Source organism: Bemisia tabaci, chromosome 1 (assembly GCF_918797505.1).
Source record: "Bemisia tabaci chromosome 1, PGI_BMITA_v3".
NCBI classification, from domain to species: domain Eukaryota; kingdom Metazoa; phylum Arthropoda; class Insecta; order Hemiptera; family Aleyrodidae; genus Bemisia; species Bemisia tabaci.
This window is the reverse complement of record NC_092793.1, coordinates 40,504,271-40,530,736: the sequence shown is the minus strand read 5'-3', so window position 1 is coordinate 40,530,736 and position 26,466 is coordinate 40,504,271. Positions and strand designations below refer to the sequence as shown.

Here is a 26,466-nt window from a genome sequence, read left to right as displayed (position 1 = left end):
CCGGCCCATTCCTTTTTTTTCTTCGAATTATTTTTCAATTTTATGACGATTTTTTGTTTTTTATCTCTTTAAAGAAAAAAATTCATTACAGTTCTCATATGGACCTCTTTGACATCTAAACAAGGACATACACTAAGGGTCAAGTAATGATCAGTGTCTCCTCAGCGATGAGTCGGAAGGTCTCGAAAAAATTAGGTATTGATCAGAGATGGGCTGGGCATATTTCAGAGAAGTTGGTCCGCTTTGTTATCATACTCCTTTAAAGCGATGGATCAAAACGTGTTCAGGTCATCATACCTTATAGGTGTTTAAATTTTTTTTTTTTTTTTTTTTTGGTGAAAAACGTTGGGGTGTATAGTATATCATGAAGGAGGAAATTGGGCCGTTTTGATATCATTTCCTTTTAAATGATGAATCCAAACGGTACTGCCATCATATTTTTTGGGTGCCTGATTTTTTTTTTTTTTTTTGGTAATTAGTGACATTTTTTGGATTGGGCCGAAATTTTGTACAAAAATCATATTTTTGTTTTTTTGGAAGGATATCATGTATTTTTGGCATGACTTCTACGCAGTATCAGGCAAAGAGAGTTCCCATTTTAAATTTAAAAGCTGTTCCCGGGCGCGAAGTAGAGAGGTAACGATCCCCCGGACGCCCCCCCCCCCCCCACTCGAGAGCAGCCCACCTTTTTTGAAGGGAGTTTCGCTCAAACCGCAAGTCAATAATCTGTAATCGTTCTCGAGACATCAAGAAGAAGGATCCATATTTTTGGCACACCCTGTGTCACAGAAACAAAACCGCAGGTCAATATTAAAATCGTGACCAAGTTGGGTCACTTGACGTACTGCCTAATTCTCATTGGCTACGCACGATAGAAACCACAGAGGCGATAGATAGAGTTTATGTTATTGTTTTGTTCGAAACTTCGGAAATTTTGGATCGGATTTGAGCAGAATATCATCGCAATTTCTCCAGGCTCCTTTCTCTTTCTTTGTCATATTATTTCTGAAATTAATAACAATATAAATTCTTGAATGGTTTTCTTATTGTACGCACGAAACGTTTTCAATTTTATGCTGCCCTGAGGAATAATGCTTCCAAATTAGACTATTCTTAATTTGCATGAATCATGAATCATGCATCTCTCTCCAGGTACCTTTTTGGCTGTGAGTTTTCCTATTTGTCTCTGGTTTTCCTTTATGATTCTCTGATTACTGAGGGAACGATGTGCCTGAAACGAAAAGATGCTACTTACTTTGTTTACTATGTGCATTCCCATCTCTATCTAGACAACATATGAAATCATCTTGGTACTTACGTTAAATATTTCCGTTCATAAGGAGATGGTATACAATAAACTTTAGTTGTGATGACATAAATTTTCTCAACTGCATGCTGATTATTGAAACTATGTCAGTACGACAAGGCAAGACAGCCCTATCTTAACCGTGCAATATATCGCATTTCGATCTCTTATCAGACTGCTTCAAACTTTCAATAATCGGCCTGCTGCAATGATATCCTTTGATAACTTTCATCATTATGATTCTCCATTTGCCCATCCTGGTCAACTAGAGTCCACATCGACCGATTGATTTTAAACGCGCAACAAGGTGAAAGGGAGAGTGCCATTTTAATTACTAATGGGTTTACTTTCAATGATAAAATTAACCAGTCTATTTTTGTCACACCTTCAAAGCGGGTGAATGTATCGAGCAAGAACCCTGATAATCAACAACTTGGGAGCCGCCTTTAATATATGACTTTCATGTAATGTTCCATCTCCTGTGTACGGAAGGCCTTGTCTCCACGGGACGTTTTCATGGGATTTGTCCCAAGTTCGAATCGGAGGAATGAAACTTCTGGGATTTTTCCCAGTTACCGTCTCCACGGGACGGGGCTCATACAGTCCTGCGACTAGTTTTCGCGGGAAGATAAATTGGTTAAAGTCGAGTGTTTAACCGGGATTAAAATAATAATTGCACTCAATTGACAATTAGACACATTATTTTAACTAAACAAACATTAACAATGTAGTAATGAATAAAATACCGCACAATTCGTTTTCACCTCTTCTTCTTCTCTCAGTGGGTCCTAGGGGTACAAGTACCATACTTGGTACTGGGAAAAATATTGATTAATTCAATATTTTTCCCAACTTCGTAAGTGGAATTTTTCCCTGGGACAAATCTCGTGAAATGGCTCGTGGAGACAAGGCCGTAGGCACAAAAGCAGTATCTACAGTAAAGACATCACCTATGCTTAGGGCTAATTTGTATGTCTTACCTACATTATATCTGACACTTTTTTTTTGATTAATGGAGCTAATGATAGAATGAGAACTAAATTCTGCAGCTCAGTGCAGGAGCACTATCATTTACGCTGCTTATACCCAGTTATGCCTGCCAGGCCCTTTGACCATTCAAATTGCAATTTCTCTGAGCTCTTATTTCATCATCAGTAATAACATTGCAAACGCTTGATACCGTCTCATAAAGATAGCGTTTGGCAAAGTAAGTATTTATCAATAATTTTTTGTTTTATGAGAGCTTTCTCTAAAGCTATGGCATTATGTATCTTGAGAAATGTGACCAGTTCACTCTTCATCAGAAAAGATTAACAGCAAAAGTTGATCCTTTCGCAAGCAAAAATTACAGTTGCCACAACTGAAATTTCAATCGCAATAGCATACATCTTTTGAACTGTAATGAAACAGTTTGATACAATTTCATTTTCATGAGCCTGCATCCGCTAATACTGGTCATGCAGATTTGGTACTTGGTACGGATTGAGTTTAAATGCGCTATCAGGGTAGAACGGAGAATTCTTGTTTATTCTTTCAATGATGAAGTTAAGCAATCGATATTCTGAAGGAATTTTTTAGGCAAGGAATCAGATGAACAACAACTTAGGAGCCACTTCTGATTTATGACTATTCTGCATTGTCCGTCTCTTTTGTACTGTACCTATGCTTGAAACATGAGTTTACAGGGTTTTACAGTAGAGACATCTCCTTTACATAGGGCTGAATTTTATATCCTACGTGAACACCTTTCTTTTAATTCTATCAAGCTGATGATAAAATGCAAACTAAATTCTGCAGCTCACTGCAGGTAAGTCAGTAATGTATTACATCATCTATACTACGAATAGCCAGCCTCTCTGACCTACAATTTAATCAGCAGTAATAACATGGAGGATGCAGGACACTGCCTCATCAAGACTGGTAGACCAAGTAAGTAGGTAGCAATGCTTTCAAGCGCAGGCATTCCTTATCTTGTCTTGAGAAATGTGAGCAGTTTACGCTTTATCAAAGGAGATAGTCAGTGGATGTTGAGGCTGTAGCAGCCAAAAATTTTAGTCGCCCGGACTATAATTTTTGGCTGTTTGAGTCTCGATTAATAGGTTTCATTATTCTGCCAGTTCTGGCTATCCAAATTCCACATCTAATGAGATTTAACTCACTTTCAGGGTGTGCCAGAGAATTAATTCTTGTATCCATTTTCCGTGCTAACTGAAACAGCTAATTTTCTGTCACACTCTCATAGTGGGTAAATTTGTCAGACGAGGACTTAGATAATCTAGAGGTCAGGAGGCACTGACGTATTATATTGAACAGCCGCTCTGTATTATCTCCCATATGTGGTAAGCAGCTACGGCAAGTTTGCGTCTCCAGGTACTGCAAATTTTAGCCAATGGGTAGAAAGGTTATCATCAAGGATAGCCTGCATTAGTTAGCATCTCAATTTTATTAAACCAATGAAGTAAAGTAGTGTACATACATACCTTCTGCAGAGGTCAATATGAAAAGTCTTTATTTGAAGAATTTTATCCCAACACAGGCAAATTAGTCGATTCAATCAACTTCTGACACAGAATCTGTTGAGGTAGCTTAATTAAAGCAGTGGATAATATGTAAAAAAAGGAAGGCATTGAAGAGAGTTAAGATGACCGAACAGTGATTTATTCTAGTTATCACATTATGTAAGAAAACCTGACTACGCTACAGCACGCAGTCTCACACGACTAGGTTAGTACTCCGTACTACCAACTTAACAGTTTTACACTGCATTGCCAACTTGCACTTCAACACTTCTCCTCAATTTGGCAATGTGAAAAAATGGAAGAAATTCATTTGAGGAAAAAATTGAAATGACAGATTGCTAAAAATTTAACACATAAAAACACTTCTCCTCAATCTGGCAATGAATAAAATTAAACACGAAAGTTAAAAAGATGTAAATTGAATTTTTTTTTTTTTTTTTTTTTTTTATTATTTAAAAGATTCGCGTTTAAAAATAGAACTTTGCTTATAAGCCAAATATATTCAAGGAAAATTTTATTAGAATTTTACACTTTGAGACCGAAGCCATTTGCACAGAATTTCAACTTTGGATTAGGAATTGGCTTTGTTAACACATCTGCGACCATTTGCTCATCAGGAACGTAATTGAGGATGATTTGTTTGTTTTCAACTTGTTTTCGAATGTAATGGTGACGTACATCTATGTGTTTTGTCCGCCTATGATGAACTGGATTCTCTGCAAGTGCCAGGGTACTTTGATTGTCACAGTTGTGTGTGATTGGTCCAGATATTCCGGTTAATTCTTCAAGAATTTAGTTTCTTCCTGATCATAACTAAACGTGAAGAAGTCATCAACAAAAACTGCAATAATTGTTAATTTTTTGTCGTGTCTTTTATAATAGACACACGGTTCATGTCTAGAGCGTTGGTAATTACTATTGATGAGAACTGAGTTTACTTGTGAGTTCCAAGAACGAGGTGCTTGTTTTAGACAGTAAACAGCTTTCTTGAGGCGTAACACTTTGTTTTCAGGAAGAATGAGACCTTCTGGCGGTTTCACATAAATTTGTTCATTTAGTTCTCCGTGGAAAAATGCATTCATGGCATCAAAATGATAACAATTTAAATTGAAGTGTACAGATAAAGCAAATAGTAGTCTTAGTGTAGAGTGCCTTACCACAGGTGAAAACGTTTCTAAATAGTCTATACCGTAGCGTTGTGCACAACCTTTAATTACTAGCCTTGCTTTGTTTATTTGATGATGATCACTTGGATTAATTTTAGTTTTGAAAACCCATTTAGTCTCTAAAAGCTTTTGGTCATGGGGTTTATCTACGATTTCCCACGCATTGTTGTTTTCGAAGGATTGTAGTTCTTTTTCCATGGCTCGTTTCCATTCAGGATCTTTTAGAGCTTGTTTAGGTGTGTCGGGTATTTCTTGGTTGTTAGGATGAATTAAAGCTTGCCAAAGTTTGTAATCAGCAGTCCAGGCAGGAAGATTGTGAGGTCGCGTAGGGCGTTCTTGGACATCAGTTTCTGAAGTTAATTGCGGTTGAACAGCTTGAGAATCTGGTAATAATTCTGAAATAACGGTTGTGATTTGGTCAGAATTGATAGACTCGTACGATTCTTCATGTGAGCTGCTTTCTGATGAACTGATATCTTCTTCATCTTCTTCTGTGAGATCAGCAGTTTCTCAAAAGATGTAGATTTCATTTTGTTTGAATTTTCTGCCAAATTTGTAACTTGTTCAATTTGTATTTTTGATTCATTTGTAATTGGTTTATTCTTTGTTTGAGATTCTTTTGTAGATTGTGGTGTCTGTTTGCTTGTAGATGCGACATCATGTTGTTCACTGAGTGTTTGAGAATCATCTGTAGATGTGCTGGAAAAGAATTGCCGTTCATTGTTGTAGTTGAGTGATGGATCTTTATTTAAAAATGAGGTTTCATCAAATATGACGTCTCTAGCTTTTGTAAAGACCGTAGGATTTTGCGGGTCGATAAGTCTATAGGCTTTACTATTCTCGCAAAAACCAACAAAAATCATGATTTTACTTTTAGCATCTAGTTTGTTTCTTTTAACTTTGGGTAAGTGACAATATGCTTTGCAGCCAAAAATTTTGAGATTCACTAAATTTGTGCGCTCACCTGACCACATTTCTTCTGGTGTATGGTCTGGAATTGCTCTGCTTGGAGATCGATTTTTGAGAAATGCAGCATGATTTACTGCTTCTGCCCAATATGATTTTGGAAGATTTGCATCAAACAGCATACATCTGGCTTTTTCGAGTAGCGTGCGATTCACCCTTTTTGCGACTCCATTCTGTTGAGGAGTGTAATCAACAGTAGTTAAATGGCGAACACCTATATCATCGAAAAAATTACGAAATTTAGAATTATCATACTCTTTGCCATTTTCAGAACGTAGGCATTTAATGGATCGATCTGATTGTTTCTCAACTAAGTTTTGGAAGATTCGAAATTTGTTAAATACTTCACTTTTAGCTTTGAGAAAATATACCCAGGTTTTTCGAGTAAAGTCATCGGTAAAAGTTAGAATGTACTTTGCTCCATTGTGTGACGGTACAGGCATTGGGCCACACAAATCAGTATGAATAATTTCTAATTTGGCTTTGGCTCGAGAAGAAGATTTGCCGAAGGGCAATGATGTTTGTTTTCCTAGAACACACTGTGCGCACGGTTTGTTTACTCGAGAGTTTTGATATGTGATGCCATCAGCTAGACTATTTTTAAGAAGATTCATGGAGCGCATATTTAAGTGACCAAGTCTGCGATGCCATAAGGATTGGTTGTCCTGCAACGCTAAGTTTGCTGAAGTAAAGGAAACTTCAGTTTGCTGTTGAGGAAACTCATTGGATTGAACATCTAATTTATAAACACCATGAAATAGAGATGCTGTTGCAATAATATCTCCATCAGAATTGATGATTGTTCCTCCTTCATCATCAAAGAGGACAGATAAACCTTTGGAGATTAATCGGCTTACAGATAACAAATTGACAGTTAAATCAGGCACATACAACACATCATGAACTTCAATCGGTTCTGTGGATCCTTGCAACTTAATCAAACAATTACCTTGACCTTGTGATTTAATGACCGTGTTACTGGCAGTAGTGATACATTCTGGTGGTAAAGTTTGAAATTCAGTGAGGATCTCACGATAGCATGTCATATGCTGCTTGCTGGCGCCAGAGTCTAGAAACCATTCATTACAACTAAAATTAAAAGATGCTAGTGCTGTGAAAAAAGAGTGTTTAGGTTTCTTTTTCCCATGTTGTTGATTTGTTTTTATGTCTGAGTCTTTGCCATCAGAATGAGATGAGGATGATGCTGAGGCATTGTTAGTGGATGTGTTTGACTCACCATTTCCTTTGGGTTTCTTACGGCAGTTAACAGTGCGATGACCTAATAAACCACAATAATTATATTTAATAGTTTTGTAGGGTCGTTTACCAGTGAAGAAGGCTTGCGCATTTTCTTCTACTTTCTTATCGGCATAGTCTAGAAGCTTACTCTTGATAAGGTCAGACGTGATTTTAGTCTGAGAATGCTCTAGAGCTAGGACCATTGCATCAAAATCTGCAGTTAAACCACTAAGAAGAATAACACCGATAAATTCATCATCGAGTGGGGCACTGATGTCGTTCAGTTGTTGAGACAAACTTCTGAAATATAATCCGTCATAGTGGGGAAATTTTCAAGACGAACATTGAAGAGGTTTCTTAACAACCTTAAACGACGATATAGACCAGAGCTTTCATAGGCTTTTTGAAGTTTTTGCCATGCTTGACTGGGGGTTTCAGTATTGCGAACATGCACAATGCAACATGGTTCGATCATGAGATTAATCTTTGCTGAAGCCTTCCGTCGTTTCAGTTTGGTAGCTGAGTTGTTAGAAAGTGAATCATTACCTTCTTGTGTAGGATCTGTTACATCCCAGAGATCATCATAGTTTAGGAAATTGAACATCTGGAACTTCCAAGTTGACCAATTTTCTTGACCTTTGAGTTTCTGGAAGGTGGGCAAGGGAGCCGCTCCAGCAGCCATAGTGGAGTCAGAAGTTTGCTGAGGCTGTGATGCAGGCAGCTTGTCGTTAGTTTCTGATTGATCCTCCAAAGTTGATTCCACTGATTGATCGTCGTCGTCAGTCGTCATGATCCTCCAAAGTTGATTCCACTGATTGATCGTCGTCGTCAGTCGTCATAGAAGATTTTTCAGTATTTTCTGAAGAAATCTGCTTCAGGACCGGTACGCGGCACGAGGTGTAGGCTCACGGACATGATACGGCGACGGAACGAAAAAACAAACTCGCGATCGAAAACTGAACAACGCGTAAATTTTACTTATAAGGGCACATAACCTGTTGAGGTAGCTTAATTAAAGCAGTGGATAATATGTAAAAAAAGGAAGGCATTGAAGAGAGTTAAGATGACCGAACAGTGATTTATTCTAGTTATCACATTATGTAAGAAAACCTGACTACGCTACAGCACGCAGTCTCACACGACTAGGTTAGTACTCCATACTACCAACTTAACAGTTTTACACTGCATTGCCAACTTGCACTTCAACAGAATCCAAGAGACTTGCTAATAATCAAATTAACAGTAATGTTTGAAGTCAAGTATCTTGGATGTTGTTACATTGAGTTGATTTCATCAACGGAGTGCAGCATAGCTTCTTTGAGTAGACACATACGCACCACTGACGGGTGAATGTGTAAACCGCGTTTCCAATATAGAGCATTACAAGTCCATAGAAACATTGAGGCTTTATGCATCAGTAGCATGATACACTGAGGAGAGACACATCAACTCCAAAGGAATTCGGCTGCTAGCAAAATTTTAGGAGAAAGTGGAAACGCAACCTCATGCTCACAGATTGAGACCCCGACAGACATCATTGTATTGAGAGGAAGGATGATTTTCTGGTGAATAGTTGCTGAATCTGATTGACGAGAATAGTATCTAGGACTCACTATAGTGGGATATCATCAATTATTCATTAACAATTACTTGTAAAGATCACTAGATCAGGGACGCTGGGAAGAAATAACAGGTTGTGATCTGGGTAGGTACTTACTGTAACAATTTTTATTAAGGGTGCGGGAATCATAAAAGGATTGTATAGAAATGGATCCAGTCATCTTCGGCTACGATAAAATGGAAACACGCATCAATTAATCTACCTTTTTCTAATTATTTAGATATTTAAAGCCATAATAACAGTAGCAATGTAGCATAACCTGAAATTTAACCTCTGGAGTCGGCGCTCACCATCCATCGCGCGGTTCTACAAGTTATTTTCAAATTCAAATGTGCTTGAAGAATTGAAGGACCCTCCTTCTTTCGATTATTTTTTCCTTTCGACGACTATGTAGGTCTGCGAAAGTACCAAAAGTTTCATCTCCGGCGTCTACGGATTTAAATTTTACCTAGTTTAATGGGTTTTATGCTACCACTACTTTCACAGCCGTGCCCCCAGGTCGCCTTGGAAATACTAGAAAATGAACTATTTCTCCCTTATATGTCATTATATTCAAATTTCCAAAAGTGCATTTTTAGTTTTATAATGCTGATTCAAAATATATATACTTTTGTAGGGTTTTTTTCTACGATTATAGCTGTAGGTTTGTCTAAATGAACACGCGGCCGGGCGTTTCGCGGGTCTCGAATCTGCCCCGAATCTGCTCATCTGCTGAGCGATTGGTCTATTCCGTCATCGTCATGTTTTGGGGTCCAAAATTCGTCGTTAAAGTTTAATAACTTTTTTAATATTCAGCGAAACTTAAAAAGGGTGGGCATTACGAGTAGAGCTGAGCATACTCTACCCAAATATTATAGGGTTTTTGGGGTTTACTCTATGACTTAATTAGTAGGAGAGCTTAATGGACCGCAAACCGTGCAGAAAAGCCCGATCGAGGTGTTTCGTGTATAACTAGTTAGGCAGCAGCCACCCGTCGGTTTTTTTTTTTTCATTTGGTCACGTCATTTTTTAGGGAGAGTTTTTTGGATTGGGCCGGGGTGGCTACCGCCACCTAGAATTTTAGCGCAGGCAAAGCCACTTTCAACAGTTGATGCATCTGTAACGCCAAGGCTCAATTATAACAAGTGATTCAACGACCAAAAATTGTTACACGCCTCAATAAAAACCGTATTCTCATCTCAAATTGCAAATCTTGGATCACAGAGCACTCACCAAAAAATCTCCTTCCTTCTGCCTCAGTTTAAGGAGAGTGACGATTCTCTGGAGAAATAACTTTGAACTAGTTTCAATAAATGATGGCCTCACACGGTGCGCCTGAACTCACTTTAAATGCGACTTTGTTGTACATCAAAAAATCAAGTTGGAGGTTGTAGTGGGGTACTCCCTGATGGGTTTTTGGGCAATTTCGAAATAGGTTGTCGGAGCTCCTCGAAAAATAATCGCATTTTTGTGGTTTTTTAGGGGTAAAATAGCAAAATTGGCCTCGGGGCGACAAATTAAACCCCCTCTCCCTCATCCTTGCCTTGACCGATCTGAATTTTTAGTATGTTTTTACCTGGTATAAGATGGGACTTTTCTGAAATTTTCATGCCCATACAAATTTTTTTGCTCCCGCGGCAGCGTTGCAAAGTTGCGGACTCCAAAATATCGAATTTAATGCTAAAATGAAGGTTTCGGAGAGTGATTTTCATTCAAAATCAAAAATTCAAATTGTAAGTTGTAGTAGGGTACTGCCTGATGGGGTTTTGGCCAATTTCGAAGTAGAGTGTTTGAGATTTTTGAAAAATAATCGAATTTTTGCGGTTTTTTAAGGGTAAAATAGCACACTGAGCACGGGGCGGCAAGTTAAACCTTTTCTCTCTCATCCTTGCCGTGACCGATCTGAACTTTTAGTATGTATTAACCGTAAGCGAAGAACCGTAATAACTACGGTTCTTCTGTACTCTATGCATTTAGGTACCGTGAAAATTATGCCATTACTTACTTGATGGGTGCAGCTAACTCAACAAGAGAGGCCGGATAAAGCGATGAGTCGGGGGAAAACGAGCGATTCGGGTTGACAGAAAGTTCTTAAATATACTCCATCACCAGAAAGTAGAATTTGAGAACTTTCTCCCACCCCCCAAACCTTATTCCTGTTGCAGTCAATCCTTTGAACATCTTATCTGAAATTTTGCCCCCGAATTTTTCCCAAACACACAAAAAAAAAATAAACTAGATGACGAAATTATGACTTTTTATGATCGGAACAAACCTGATGGAGTCCATCTAAATTCAAGAGGCCTCTTGATCATCTGAAATCTCATGCAACAGAGTTTGCCATGAATGGTATGTTTCCTTATTTAGTCCAGAAATATTTCATTTTTCGGAATGTCAAACATGTCTTATACAACCAAAAATTTACAAAGCATTTTTAATTTCGTCATCTAGTTTATTTTTTTTTTTTTTTATGAGGGAGTTTATTTTCAACATTACTCAAATTTATTGTGATCTTTTGTAATTTTTTTATTCTTTAAATTGTCGAAGGTATTTTCTTTACAGTAAGAAGTCTTCTGGATTCGAACTATCCAATCCGCTGTATGAGAGGAGGTCGAATTCAGGGACTTCATAGCGTTATTTGAATCGTTGTTAACCACCCATTTTATTTGTGTTTTTATTTTTCATGTTTTTGGGAAAAATTCGGGGGCAAAATTTCAGATAAGATGTTCAAAGGATTGACTGCAACAGGGATAAGGTTTGGGGGGTGGGAGAAAGTTCTCAAATTCTACTTCCTGGTGATGGAGTATATTTAAGAACTTTCTGTCAACCCGAACCGCTCGTTTTCCCCCAACTCATCGCTTTATCCGGCCTCTCTTTTTGAGTTAGCTGCACCCATCAAGTAAGTAATGGCATAATTTTCACGGTACCTAAATGCATAGAGTACAGAAGAACCGTAATAACCAATTCTGAACGAAATAAAAATCCAGACCTTGAGGTTGCAACGCGATTTGGGTCATTTTGACGAATTTTAAATCAAAAGCTGGCAACACTGCAACTCTAAATTGTTCAAATATGCCTTTTCTTATCGAAAACTCTCAGATTGCACATTTTTCGTGAAATTTTGGAGGAAATCACACCTCGAAACCTTCATTTTATCATCAAATTCGATATTTTTGAGTCCGCAACTTGGCAACGCTGCCGCGAGGGGCAAAAAATTTTGTATGGGCATGAAAATTTCAGAAAAGTCCCATCTTATACCAGGTTAATACATACTAAAAGTTCAGATCGGTCACGGCAAGGATGAGAGAGAAAAGGTTTAACTTGCCGCCCCGTGCTCAGTGTGCTATTTTACCCTTAAAAAACCGCAAAAATTCGATTATTTTTCAAAAATCTCAAACACTCTACTTCGAAATTGGCCAAAACCCCATCAGGCAGTACCCTACTACAACTTACAATTTGAATTTTTGATTTTGAATGAAAATCACTCTCCGAAACCTTCATTTTAGCATTAAATTCGATATTTTGGAGTCCGCAACTTTGCAACGCTGCCGCGGGAGCAAAAAAATTTGTATGGGCATGAAAATTTCAGAAAAGTCCCATCTTATACCAGGTAAAAACATACTAAAAATTCAGATCGGTCAAGGCAAGGATGAGGGAGAGGGGGTTTAATTTGTCGCCCCGAGGCCAATTTTGCTATTTTACCCCTAAAAAACCACAAAAATGCGATTATTTTTCGAGGAGCTCCGACAACCTATTTCGAAATTGCCCAAAAACCCATCAGGGAGTACCCCACTACAACCTCCAACTTGATTTTTTGATGTACAACAAAGTCGCATTTAAAGTGAGTTCAGGCGCACCGTGCTCAGAATTTGAGTCATAATTTACAAGAGATTGGATCAAAGAATGAAGTCAGCAGGTCACGGTTGTGGCTGGTCTCACACTTTCAGTAGGATAACCAGGAAACAGGTGCACGGATAACACACAAATTCAAGAGCTACGCAGCTCTGATTGGATCAGATTTCAGATTTAATCGGTGGATTGAAATGAAAAACTTCGGTGCACTACTTAAAGGGAAACAGGGTGCCTTATGTTGAAATTTTATTTTTATTTTTTTTATTTATTTATTCTTTTGCTTTTTGCACATTTGGCTTCACAAAAACGTCATTTTCTAAATAAAGGTACTGATAGGTATAAACATATTTACATACAAATCGTCTTAAATTCATTCATTGACATTCAAAAATTCATTGATTGAGTACGGGCATTTTTCAATCAAATGCCTTGTGGCCAGCTTATCGAATGTTGGACTATATATGCTTTCCTGTATAATATTTGGCAATTTATCAAAGAATTTCCATGCCTTTGTTAGGTATGTGTCATTCTTTGATAAACTGCTAAATTGGTGATATCTTGTGTCATACCCATGTGTCTCTGCCTTATCTCCCTTCAGCCTTTTAGCCAGTAATTTTAAGTGACTCATAATTATTTTGGCCGGTAATGTTAATATCTCATTTTTTATGAAGTGTTCTCGGCATGATGTATCTTGCTTCAGTTTCAGAATGGTTCTGATTGATTTTTTTTGGAGAATAAAGATTTTCTCTACCTGTTTATTACTCGCGCATGACCAAGTATTGATACAGTAATTTATATGAGACTCGACTAGTGCGTGATAGGCTAGGAGAAGAAGTTTTTTATCGCAGAATTTACTTAACATCCTCAGGACGAAAATTGACGAAGCTATTTTAGATCTTATTTTGTCACAATGCATTTCAAAGTTTAATTTATTATCAAGGTAGAGTCCAAGATATTTTAGTACGTTTACTTCTTCTAATTGCCTTTCATCCACGAATATATTGAAGTTCCAATTACATTTAATTCTAGTATGTATCAGCATAAATACTGTCTTTTCTTCATTAAAATTCAGGAAGTTAATTTTGCACCATTGAAGTAAGTAATTCATGAGTACATAGGTGTCTTTTTCGAGATTCTCCAGACATTGACTGCGGACAACCATTAGGATGTCATCAGCGAATAGTAGGATTAAGAGTAATGATTTTAGAGCTTCCAATGTAATCTTCCTTTTAAAATATGTAGCTATATCATTAACAAATAAAATAAATAGAATTGCAGCAATCACAGATCCCTGTGGAACACCACCCAGTACTAACAACTTCTTTGATTTGAATTTCTTATTACCAACTTGGATTTCAACGTACTGAGTCCTCCCCACCAAGTAGCTTTCCAGCCATTTACAAAATTTCTCACTGAATCCTATTCGTTTTAGTTTATACATTAGCAGATCAAATCGAACTGTGTCAAACGCTTTTTTAAGGTCAACCGCAACTATGACTGAATATTTGTGTTTCTTTCTATCAGTGAGTAATACATTATGACATTTCTGTATTGCTGCCTCTGTGTTGAGTGATTCACGAAAGCCGTACTGGTGCTCATAGAGAATTTTATGCTTTCTTAAAAATCGAGAAATTTGCTTCACCACTATTTTTTCATATATCTTCGATAAGGGGGACACTAAGGACAGGGGTCTGTAATTGCTCAAGATTTCATTGGCGCCTTGTTTAAATAGAGGTGACACTTTGCTAATTTTTAGCGATTCTGGAAACGAACATTCTGAGAAGGATTTATTTATGAGAAGATTCAAGGATGGAGTAAGTGCTGATTTGAACATTTTTACCGTCATGTTACTCAATCCATCGTGGCTTTGGGATTTTTTGTTTTTAAGGCTGTTTATTGCCTCTTCCACTTGGTATTCATCGGTTTTGTTCAGTTCAAATATTTCATTGACACTCATTATATGATCAAAGTCTTTATGTTCAATTTGTGAAGTATAGGATTTTCCCATAACTGAGGTAAAATACTCATTAAATTTATTTGCTATGTTAACAGGATCTTCAAAAATCTCGCCCTTGTATTCTATTTTATCTATGCTTTTTCTACTATTTTTTTCCTTTCTTTCTTCATTTATGACGGACCACGATGTCTTTGCCATGTTTTCAGATTTATTTAATCTGTCCGTTACCTGACTAGCTTTTTCCCTTAAAATTTTTTCTTTATACCTCCTCTTCATGTCTTTTTGCTCGATTTTATATTGTTTATAAACTTCCTTATCAAATTCAGGAGATTTTTTTAATTGTTTCATCTTATTACTTATCTCTGCTATTTTATGATAATGAATTCTTCTTTCTTTTCTACTTATGACATTTTTCCTATTTTTGATCGCTTTAAATTTCTCAGGGAAGTATAGATTGTGTTGGTATGAGATAGAAGTAAAGAATTCTTCGGCATTTTTACCAAGGTCGGAATTGTAGGTGTCGATAATAAAATTGGCGAACGAACTTTTAGCAAGCGGATCGTTATGATTTCTCATAAAAAAACCGTTCTCAGGAGACGTTTTTACAAAGTTTTCAGTACATATGTTGGATTCAATAGCAAGGTGGTCTGATAGGGCGTTTTCTAGGACTTGAGACTGAACATGTTTGTATGGCACATTCGTGAATACATTATCTATTTTACTAGCGGTTGTTTCCGTGATTCTGGTGTATTCTGAGACTGTATACTTACAGCCATTCTCTTTCATGATATTCAAGAAATCCCTAACTTGTTTATCGTTACATCCAGAGTCTAGGTTTATGTTAAAATCTCCAGCGATAATTAGTTGTTCTTTCAGACTTACATTATCAAGCATTTTATTTAACCTGTCTAGGAAATCATTTACATTAGAGCTTGGTGATCTGTAGATGGCAATCACTCTAATCTTTAAATCAGGCAGCAGACACATGGCATATTCAAAAACTTTTTCCTCACTGCTTCTCTCGATATTTACTGGTATTGATTTTATGCTTTTATGTACCAATATGATAACACCACCTCCTTTGTATTTCTTCCTACTGAAATAAGATATTATATCATACTCGGGGTGAATTCGGAGTTGTTCTATTTCCTCATTTTTTAGTCCATGTTCACAAAGACATACTATGTGTGGTTCCTCCTCATAGAGAAAATCACTCAGTAAAAATTTCTTTTCCTTAAGGTACTGAATATTTTGCATAATAAGCTTAATTCTAAATTTACTCTTTAGTTTGAATTCATTTGACTTAGTGCTCTCAACCTTATTTTTTAATAGGGTTTCGTCTATACTTCTTAGTTTAAAGATAAATTTGCTCTCTCTGCAGTTGAGGCTTTGTGCTCTAGAACTTTGTTCTTACGCGTGTGCACTTTTATAATAGTTGTTAGAATTGAATTTACAAGATATTTCTTCCCTCCTTTATTTAGATGCAAGCCATGTGTTGTAAAATCGCTCCTATTTCTCATTTTGTTTGGTAGTACATTAACATTGTTAGTTTCTGAGGTGAGCCTCCATAGCATATTGTTCATCGCACTTGCAAATTTACAATATCCATGATATACATTTGCTGGGATGTCGTACCTAGGAAAAAGTTCCTGGAAGAAGATTTGAGGTTTTTTCACATTTTCAATAACATCTTTAATTTTTGAAGCAACTAAACTAATGTTCCATTTATCATGATAGTGAAAATTGTTCGATCCTCCAATAATAATTACTATGTCTCTCTCATTAAAATTTTTGGTTAAATCTTTTAAATTCTCAATAACTTGTTCGATTTTCGCATTAGGTTTAAAGATAGACGTTATACTAATGTTACTGCCAAGAGAATCTTTGAATATATTGGATAGACCCCGTCCATGAGATGCACTAAGGATGAGCAGGTTTCTTTTTGCTCCAATTTCCTGCGTGCTTTCATTGAATTTTTCTTTCAGGATTGAATCGTTGACAAAATTATTTATTGGTGTTTCATTATTAAAGATTTTTGGCAATAAGTTATTACTGATGTTTTCTTGGGATAGCACCTGCTCAGATAGTTTTTTATTGTCTTTAATGAGTTTATTAATTTTTATGTTAGTCATTTTTATTTCAGATAAGTATGACTCAATTTCTTTAGCTTTCTCACTCAATATTCTATTTAGTTTTAGTGCATCTTCCTTTAGTGTTTGAATTTGATTACCTAATGCTAAATTTTCTTTTGACAATGACTTATTTAATTGTTTTACATCAATTATTTCTTTAATTAGAGAGTCGCGTTGGTGCAGGAGTCTTTGCATCCGATCATTACTTTCATTTTGATCAGGAGGCTCTGTTTGGGTGCCTATGGATACAGATACCGCCGATTTTTTACAAGTACAAGTGCAAGTACATTTTTTGGATAAGTAGTTACTAGGGCTATATTTTCCAGTTATTTTTGGAGAGGAATCTTTATTCTGCCGACTGATCATTTGTTTAGGAGGACATTTCCGATTTTGTGACGTTATAACAGTAGGACTTGAAACCGTTAGCACATTTGGTAGTGAACACGTGGGTGAAGTGGATGTTGCATCGTCGCTAGATGAAGGGGCAGTAGGCTTGGAGGATGACGACGAAGACGCTGCTCTTCTTTTCCTGTCATTAGTGGCATTGCGGTCCATGAGAGTACGCCACCGTTTGTTGTTGCCGTCTTGAGATGCATCAGCCTTATCAGTCGATAGTCGGACCTGACTTCTGTCGCCCTTAGGAATGCCGGAGTTGGTAGATTTGGCCGAACCTGCTCTTGTGATACGGGGCGACAAGTCATTCTTTTTCAGCATGACAACTCTGTTACAAGGCGGAAGGTGAATACTAGAAATTCTTCGAATTCTTTCCGAGGACTGGCAGTGATGTGTCGTAGAGAATTTCTCAAAATTTTGACACAAACACCACGCACAGTCACAAATAAAACACTAAACGATGCAGAATTTACTGGCACACACTTGAAAGGTCATTAAACATTTAAATTCTGAAATTAACTTTGGAAAACGTCAGGCATAACTGGAGCACGACGCACCCGCGTCCTCACGCAAATCCTGGGCAAATCGTGTGGATACGGTAAAAAAGTTCTCCGCAGATGATGAACTAGTAAGGCTATTACTAAGACCGTACATTCCGTGTTTTTAGTCATAAAATGTTGATGAGAGTTGTAAGAATAATCTGAAAAAGCAGTGGTGAGCCAGGCCAGGATTTGATCTGACACTGAACACCCTCACTAGAAAGTAACGTTCTACATTTAGCTAAATAAGGATAAATAAGCCACATATGACCTAAGGAATTACGTAAAAGTGCTTAAGCAATAATTAGTAAAATTATGATTATAAAAAATGTTGAATAGTGGCAAAATTACAGTAAAATCGTGGGAAAAGCATCAGTTGTTTACGAACGTTATGATAACAAATCCGCCATGTTGCCGATCGCCCACCTGGAAATCGCATTAGAAGTCGAATTTCAACTTCCGGTTCGTTTTTGCGGAATGCAAAAACCTAGTCTTTAGTGTGAAATAAGGTTTCAAACACAAATTTCAGAAACCTACATTTCGTTAGTTCCGGATCGTTTATGCCATGATTTGAACCTTGGTTTCAAACTCAGGTTTCGATTGAAGTTAGGTTTAGAGGCTCACTTAAACATAGCTAAGGTTAATATTATCAACATAAATTACTGTTTGACTGTTCTCAATGTCCACTAAAAAATCAGGCAAGTCGTACATAGATTAAGAAAAGGAGTAAGCCTAAAAGCGAGCCTTGAGGCACTCCATCCGAACAAGTTTTGATGGTAGAAAGATACCTAAGCTCATTTTTTTTAAACTTCTGTCTGTTGTTTTCGATTTGAGAGATAGCTTTTGACAAGGTCACAGGCGTTATCGGAAAAACCATTTTTAAAAAATTTTTCTAATAATATCTCATGATCTCCCAAATCAAAAGCCTTCGACTTGTCAAATTGTAGGCTGTAAATCGGTGTTTTGGAATGCGACTTCCTAATTTTTCTTGCATTATCAATGAAAGACAGGACTGCATCGCCGGTGCTTTTAGATTTCCGAAAACCAAACTGAAATTTGGAGAACAAATTGTTGTTCTCAAAGTAATTATTAATTTGATCTTATAGTACTTTTTCGAATATTTTGGAGAGGAACCCATGTCTTTGGAGGATCATTTGGCTATCATGTAGATTGATTTCAATGCCTAATTTGATCTACATTGAGTACGGATTTTTTGCTTGCAGGCAGTTTGAATTTACTGTTTATATTGTAAACTTTGGAATTTTATACCTCTCTCTCGAGCTAGTTGTGAAAGTTTCAACCGTGCCCAACGTGTTTTGTGTAAAATTTTGATGGGAGATTGTATGCTGTAAAACTTAATTTCTCACTGTGTTCCGTGGCTCATTCAGGCACCCTGTGGTTCTCTTTTTTCTCTCCTAATTTTGTGATGTTTTTTGTTTTAAAGTTTATAGAAGTCATACAGCACACAAACGGAATTTTTTACATTTTGATTCAGGAGAAGAAAATAATCCAAGGAAAAGGTGTATCTCTTAGAAGTCCAGTTTACTGTGCATGTGACCTGGATGAGCCGTATTTATTTGTGTCACCCAAAGGGGCTGTACATAATCATATTTTACTGGCAAGTACCATAAGACTTCATCATCTTTTTATTTTATTTTAACTTTCTTGTTCCTCTTGCAGGTAGAGGAAGTATTGTCATCAGAGAAAAAAGAAGAAACAAATTGAACTTCATCATTGCTAGGCGTTGTAAGCTGCCTGCAGATTTGAAAAAAATGTGTGTTTCAGTTTAAAAAATTTATTTATTCAACTTCATTGAAACTTGGCATGGAGGACCACATCTATTGTGCATGTTAAAACTAATATGACATATTATAAACGTGGTCATTTCCTAACCGTGCGCAATTTTTAGAGAATTTTCGTTAAAACCGCAACTTCGCGTAGCTCAATTTTAATGCCACTTACGGAATTTGCCTGTTTTCAACTTGGCAACGCTGCAGCGCGCGAGACGAATTTTAGATGAACTTGCCAATGCGAGAAAAAGGCGTGTTTTGTGATAGGGAACAACATATCCAACTCCGGGCAAAATCCAAGAGGGGGGCAAAATCGCCGATTTTGAATAACCCTCTTTTTAAACTCCAAATTATTCTCTTTCAGTGAGTTTCTTTTTCATTTCGTTTTCGTATCAAAACCTAGGGAACCCAGATTTGCTCTGTAGCCGGCCCTGTGCGGCCTGGTAGCCTTTCATCATTAAAACATACTGTTAGAACACAATATGCGTGTTTCGGAAGTATGTCGGAACAAGAGAGTTTTTACTAAAAAGTTGTGGGAGAGCAAAGTTTGTGGGAGAGCAGAAATGAACTAGAATTTTAAAGGGCCGAAAGATGTATTAAGTTAAATTTGGAAAATTACAGAATTTACAAAAGAATAGTCACACTTGTGCCAGAAGGGCTAGAGAGGGCACATCGTACTTGTACGGGTCAGATGGTAAAGGACCAAGATTTTGGGGCAGCGCAAGCTTTTATAGACTTGCTGACGTCACAGGTGGTGAGACAACAAGTCTACACGCTATTGGCTGGCTATAATCAGTGGAGCTATCAGCTGTAAGTTCAGTAATAAAATTAATGGGCGATTGTAGGAGATGGCTGGGTGATAGAAGTAAAAAAGAGGAAAATGGACAAAATCCAGCCATCCCTAATGAGTTAGTGAATATGCATGAGAAATTTATAAGTTTAAGAAAAGAACAAGTTGCAGGTAATTCAATACCTGTGACACCCCCCTGGGAGAGAAAATTGCGACCTGGCATTTCAAAAATGAAAAAAAGTAAAGAAAATTGGGCCGGAAGGGCGGAAATGGGGTGTCAACTAAAAAAAGAATTTAAGTGACACAAAAATGAATAAAAAGAAAAGTTCTAAAAGAGAGGGGAAGATTTGCAATGAATAACTACAGAGATTATAGACTTAATCAACACAGATGGTAAAAAAAGATTACAAAAGTTAACATAGATCTTTAAAAAAGTTGTAAAAAGAGTAGAAAAAGATGGTAAAAAGAAGTAAAAACTGTTAACAAATGTAAATAAAAGATAATAGGAACGTGTTGAGTAAGAAGTGTGACATTGTGACTATATGGAGAGAAATTTTTGACTAGTTTGAAAAAGCTAAAGAAAATTTTAAAGTTAATAAAAGAGAGATGGTGCAACTGCATAACAGGTTGACAGAAAGGAATTTCAGTTATGAAGCAAAATGTCTCCACTGATTGAAAGGTGCAAATGAGCAAGTGATAAGACGAGTAGGAATGTAGGAATGTAGGTCAAGTCCAGCCACGCAAAGAAAAGAAATTACAGAGATGTGAAAGATTGACAATATTAAGTGCCAGACTAGCGAAAAGTAAAATTCGAGATCGATAAGAGATTAACAATTAAGTGCAGAGCAGACGGTGCAGCAAAATTATTAACGAAAACAAGGAAGAAATTATCAAAATGTAGAAATCGTTGTAGCTCTGAGAAAAGATGCATATTGAAAGTGTTTTAGCACAAACGAAAAATGAAAGAATTACAAATTGATAAAAACTGAGAATGATAAAACGAAAAAAATTGGCTGTACTGTCATGAATAATGCATTGGGTCGTTAATTTTAAATGATGTTGTTCTGTCTTTTTCAAGGAATAAAATGTAATATTGAACGAGACAAAACAAGATCAAAAATCAACAAGAGGGAGTAACTAGTTGGAGCATTGTTTAGACTAGGGGTTAAAGATTTGATACAATATTAAAAAGATTGTACATGAGAGATGTTACATGGCCATGATTTACAATAGTAGACTTCACTTTTTGATTGATATGAGGCTAGAAAAGAGAGCGCCTTTTTTAAAGAGAGTGACTATGGAAAGTCAAAAGGAGCCGTTTTGAATGCGGCGGTAGCAATTTTTTTTTACTGGCTGGAACCAGAAGGAACACTAGGAGAGAGAGAGAGAGGGAGGAATGTTTGAATCAAATTACGAAAGAGTGCTTGGGGAAAAAGAAAAATTTTGACAAAAAAGAAAATGTACTATTTCATGAATGTAGACAAGAAAACCAACTGACAGTCTCAGAGAGTACCAATGCAAATCTATTGCTAGAGGTGAGGAGGAGTCCGTCAGAAAGCAAACCGATCCACAAAACATGACGAGATGGTACGAAATTACTGAAATTACAGGGGTTTAAAGAAAACTAATGGAACACAAAAGGGGTCATACATTTGAGAATTGCGGCCTACTGGAGCTCAGGGTGAGGAAACTTGGCATTCCGAGATGCTTTTTCAAGTATCAGAAGAACTACCAAGTAGAAAGCAAAAATCAAATAAGGTGACGGCAAAAATTACAGAAAAAGAAATTACACGAGCAAAAAAAATTCAAGAAAAGGCAGTAAAAAGATTCAAACATTGAAAAGAAATTGTCCACTAAATCGCAGCCAGCTTACTAGAAGCGTACACGTTGATTATAGAGGAACCTGCAATCTGTTCTAGGGGATTTTGCAGTACAGGAATGTCCTTTCGAGAGGAGTTATTCCAAGGGTGTACTAATCCTTTGCGCTAAGGAAAGTACAGGAGTCGATGTGGAAATCGACGGTGTCGATAGGAATCGACGCTAGTGTCCTGAAAAACGTACGTTTTACAAGGTGACATTTGCTACGTGTCACTTGACCTAAGATTTTAAGAGGAAGTCGGATCGGAATCCAACTGAAGGAAAAACATCTCAAGTGAAGAAAACTATGGATCTAGGGAAACAATGCAAAGTTACAAAAAAAGAAAGGAAATAAGGTGTGTTGGTAAGACTCAGGAGACTTGGGAGTTAGATACGTTGGCGATTGAATGAAAATAGAGCAAAAAATCAAATATGGGGATAGAGAGGGTTGACTGTTGGGAATGGCAAGAAAAACAAGAGCAGGGTGGGCTCAATTGAAATTTCCTGACATAGACAAAAGACAACAGGAAAGTTATATCACAGTTGCGCATCTTGCGCTATGGAACTGAAATAAGACTTAAAGAAAAGAGAAAGAAATCAAAAACAAAGATAAATAAAGAGTAAATTGAAAGATACGGGAGACGTTTAAATATTAAATTCTCAAAGAACGGAAAGAAAAACTAAGGTAAAATATTTCGATGACAAAGTTGTAATCGCTTTCCACAGCCCAGAGAAGTGTCAATCGCACTAGGCGGTAGAGACAGATGAGGACGTGTAATCGCAAGAACAAACAAAATCACACGAAACAAAAGAAAGTACGGAAATTATATTGAAAAGAAAAATTTCGAAAAGTTAAAAAAAAAGAAAATAGGGTCAGGGAGTCTTACCAAGCACAAAAAAAATTTTAGATAAAGCAGGTCAAATCAAGAAAAGGAAGTACACGAAAAATTGCAAAAAAAATTAGAGAAATAAGAATGAAAAGTGCTGGACAAACCTTGAGCGAGAACTCACAAGTGTCTTTGAAAACTTAAACTAAAATTAATACAAAAGAAAAGCAAGAAAAGGTGAAAATCTGATCGAAAAAAAAAAAAAAAATAAAAATTACTAGATTGAAAAAAATTAGAAAACTATTGAAAAATTACCCAAAAAAAGTTACTTTGAAAAATTTAGAAAAAGACTGATTGATGGATTGCAAAATTTCATATGTACGAAAAACTAATTTTACGCTCAAAGAAGGAAAGGTAGTAAAGATAAAAATTTAGAAAATACTGTTTGTCGGCATGAAGTAAGTAATAAGATTAAAAAGGACTAGAAATGCCGTGAAAGACAAAACAGTTACTAGAGTGTAAAATTGAAATTTTGAAAATTTACGACCAGAAAAGAGAAATGACCTGAAAAAAAGAAGAATTAGACATGACAGTAAATAAAAAGAAAAATTTAGGGTGGTGGGAGGGGGAGAAAGAAAAATAAGTACACTTGACCAACCTTAATCACTACAATTTCACTTAAGCACTAACACAATGAAGTTCACAAAAAAAAATCACAGTTGGAGGCGATGGAGAGAGTGAGAAATGAGAAGTTCCAAGTTTGAGAGATGCGGAATACGGCTGGAGTCTAAAGGCCAGATAGAGTGGGCACGGATGATGAAGGTAGATCTCCAGAACCAGATCTTAGGACGTCTTTTTTTCACTTTGATATGCACGAGGAAAAGGGTAACCTTGTAAAATCACCTCGTCTGTTTCGGCTGGAACAGGAACTTCTCTTCTTTTCTGTTGAAAAGGAACTTCAAAAATTGCGGAGTGCTAAGCGCAAAACAGGTGGCTGGAAGTCATACTGGCAGTTGCACGTTGGGAAGAGAGAAATCCGAACCATACCTTCTGCATAAATTGAGAAGGCTGGTTTCGGCACCATGTTAGAACACAAGATGCGTGTTTCGGAAGTATGTCGGAACAAGAGAGTTTTTACTAAAAAGTTGTGGGAGAGCAAAGTTTGTGGGAGAGCAGAAATGAACTAGAATTTTAAAGGGCCGAAAGATGTATTAAGTTAAATTTGGAAAATTACAGAATTTACAAAAGAATAGTCACACTTGTGCCAGAAGGGCTAGAGAGGGCACATCGTACTTGTACGGGTCAGATGGTAAAGGACCAAGATTTTGGGGCAGCGCAAGCTTTTATAGACTTGCTGACGTCACAGGTGGTGAGACAACAAGTCTACACGCTATTGGCTGGCTATAATCAGTGGAGCTATCAGCTGCAAGTTCAGTAATAAAATTAATGGGCGATTGTAGGAGATGGCTGGGCGATAGAAGTAAAAAAGAGGAAAATGGACAAAATTCAGCCATCCCTAATGAGTTAGTGAATATGCATGAGAAATTTATAAGTTTAAGAAAAGAACAAGTTGCAGGTAATTCAATACCTGTGAGACATACAGTCCACTCATTGAATTCTCTTACCAATTTTTGATTTGATTTTTTTGGGCCTTTGCCCGGTTTCCTCAAAAATGCTTTTTTGAACTTTACAATAAATCTTTCAGTTTCTTCCACAAAATTGTATGCCAGGAAAATTATACTACAACTCTGGATAAATATCTTGGCAATGTCCCATTATGTTGATCATTCGTAAAGTTTGCGAATTTGAATTTTTTTGTCCGTTTTCAATTAAAGTCCTAATTTTCCATGCCTGAATTAAGGGGTCGCTGAATTAGTGAGTTCCTGTGATTTTTTCTCTCATTTCTTGTTTCTTTTTTAAAAGTCAGGCACTCTTTAAGTTAAAATGACTATAAATCATGGTTCGTGATGCCTTGAATATACTTGGATTCTGGGATTTTGCCCGTTTGTCCTTGAAAGTGTTTTGAAAGTTCTTGAATTTTACATCATCTGGTGATTTCGTGTCTTCCCTCTAACTGTCTCACTGTCCTCTGTGAAATAAATTGTTCAGAGAACAGAATTGTGATACAGTTTTCCATACGTATTTCTAAGATGTGGTGATGACGAGTTTACAACAATTCCTGGATTTCAACCCAACCACAGATCGAGTTAATCAATTTTATTGTGAACAATATCTTGGTAAAATTTTTCTTTCTTCTCGATGCATTTTGTGTTTTGGAAAAATCTCGTGTTTACATTTGCTCCTTTATGTGGAAAGTAGAGAAACGAGAATGTATAAAAGGTATTATTTCATTCCTATATGCACTCTGTAAGCCTTCAAAGTATTTTTTGAAAGTCCTCGAAAGTACTTGTATTTTTTCGGTAGTCCTTGAGAACTCCCTAAAAGTCTTTGATTTTAGCAATGATAAATCCTTGAAAGTCTTTAATTTTTCTTTTGAAAGGCTGTCATGAACCGTGTAAATACAAATCGATTATTATTATCCATTTTTTAACCAACGATTCACTAAGAGCCTGCTATTTTCGAAGAGCTTCGCTAAAAACTGTTCGACCGTTGGAAAAAAAAAAAAACCCCGTGCTCTAGGGAAAAAATGGATGACTCGATGAATGAGAGTATCATACTTCTCATTCACAGAACATTTCAGCACTGTTCACATGGAACTTTAACTGTACAATGCAGGGCTAACTAGAAGTAGGTTACGTAAGCAAGTGACAGCTGCTGAATCGAGTATGTCACAACTCTTTTATTTGGATATCTAAACATTTTTTCCTCAAAGAAACCTACCTGTGAATACCTTTCAAGTTTTTGTTCCCCAACAAGTTTGCTGCTGTGCTTTCTTTTTTCAATGGGTATAATTTTTAGTGACATTGTCCATGGAAAATGGGCAAAATTTAGTGGGTTCATTGCAAACTTCAGGCAGAGCAAAAACAAGATATGTTTCTTAAGCAAAATGAGCACATTTGTAGAGTCTTAAATTCACTCTTCGTCTCACAAATGAGAAATTGGTGCATTTCCGAGCTTCTTACTTCCCATAGTATACTGCAGCAAAGACATCTTTTGATATCAATGAATCACTCTGGTCTTGAGTGACGGCTAGAGTGATGTAAAATTTAGAATGCCTGCTGTCATGTGAGGCAGTCTCTCACCTAAAATCAAACAACCATACTTTTCCTCGTTAGACTGAGTATAGAAAGCAGGAAAGTAAAGATGTGTTCTAGCTGAAGCTTGCAATAGACTCATCTTTATGTATTAAATATTCTTGCTTTGATGTATGGATGAATCTGTATACCGAATACCTAATCCACATTTATAATTTTTTTTACAGAGAGTTGCACCAAGTTTAGGGTATGGTGACTCTCAAGTATGTCAGTTGGAAGGCAAGAACATCCTATCTTTAACTCAAATTCTGAAAAGGCGTTTCAATCATCATACTGTAGAAGAGTTTAATCCTGGTAATTACCCTCTTTTGTATTTCT

The 26,466-nt window shown here is 36.7% G+C and overlaps 1 protein-coding gene across 5 annotated transcripts in view; it reads left to right on the top strand.

Moving 5' to 3' along the window:
- LOC109038400 (centromere protein N-A) overlaps positions 1 to 26,466 on the top strand; it is a 76,380-nt gene that overhangs the window by 38,717 nt on the left and 11,197 nt on the right. For 3 of the 5 annotated variants that reach the window (XM_019053441.2, XM_072301043.1, XM_019053440.1), the window contains 2 exons: positions 19,114 to 19,287; positions 26,316 to 26,442. In XM_019053441.2, coding sequence (XP_018908986.1) covers positions 19,114 to 19,287; positions 26,316 to 26,442 — 301 coding nt within the window. The remainder of the gene's footprint in view (positions 1 to 19,113; positions 19,288 to 26,315; positions 26,443 to 26,466) is intronic. The other 2 variants (XM_019053443.1, XM_019053444.1) reach the window with 2 other exon arrangements.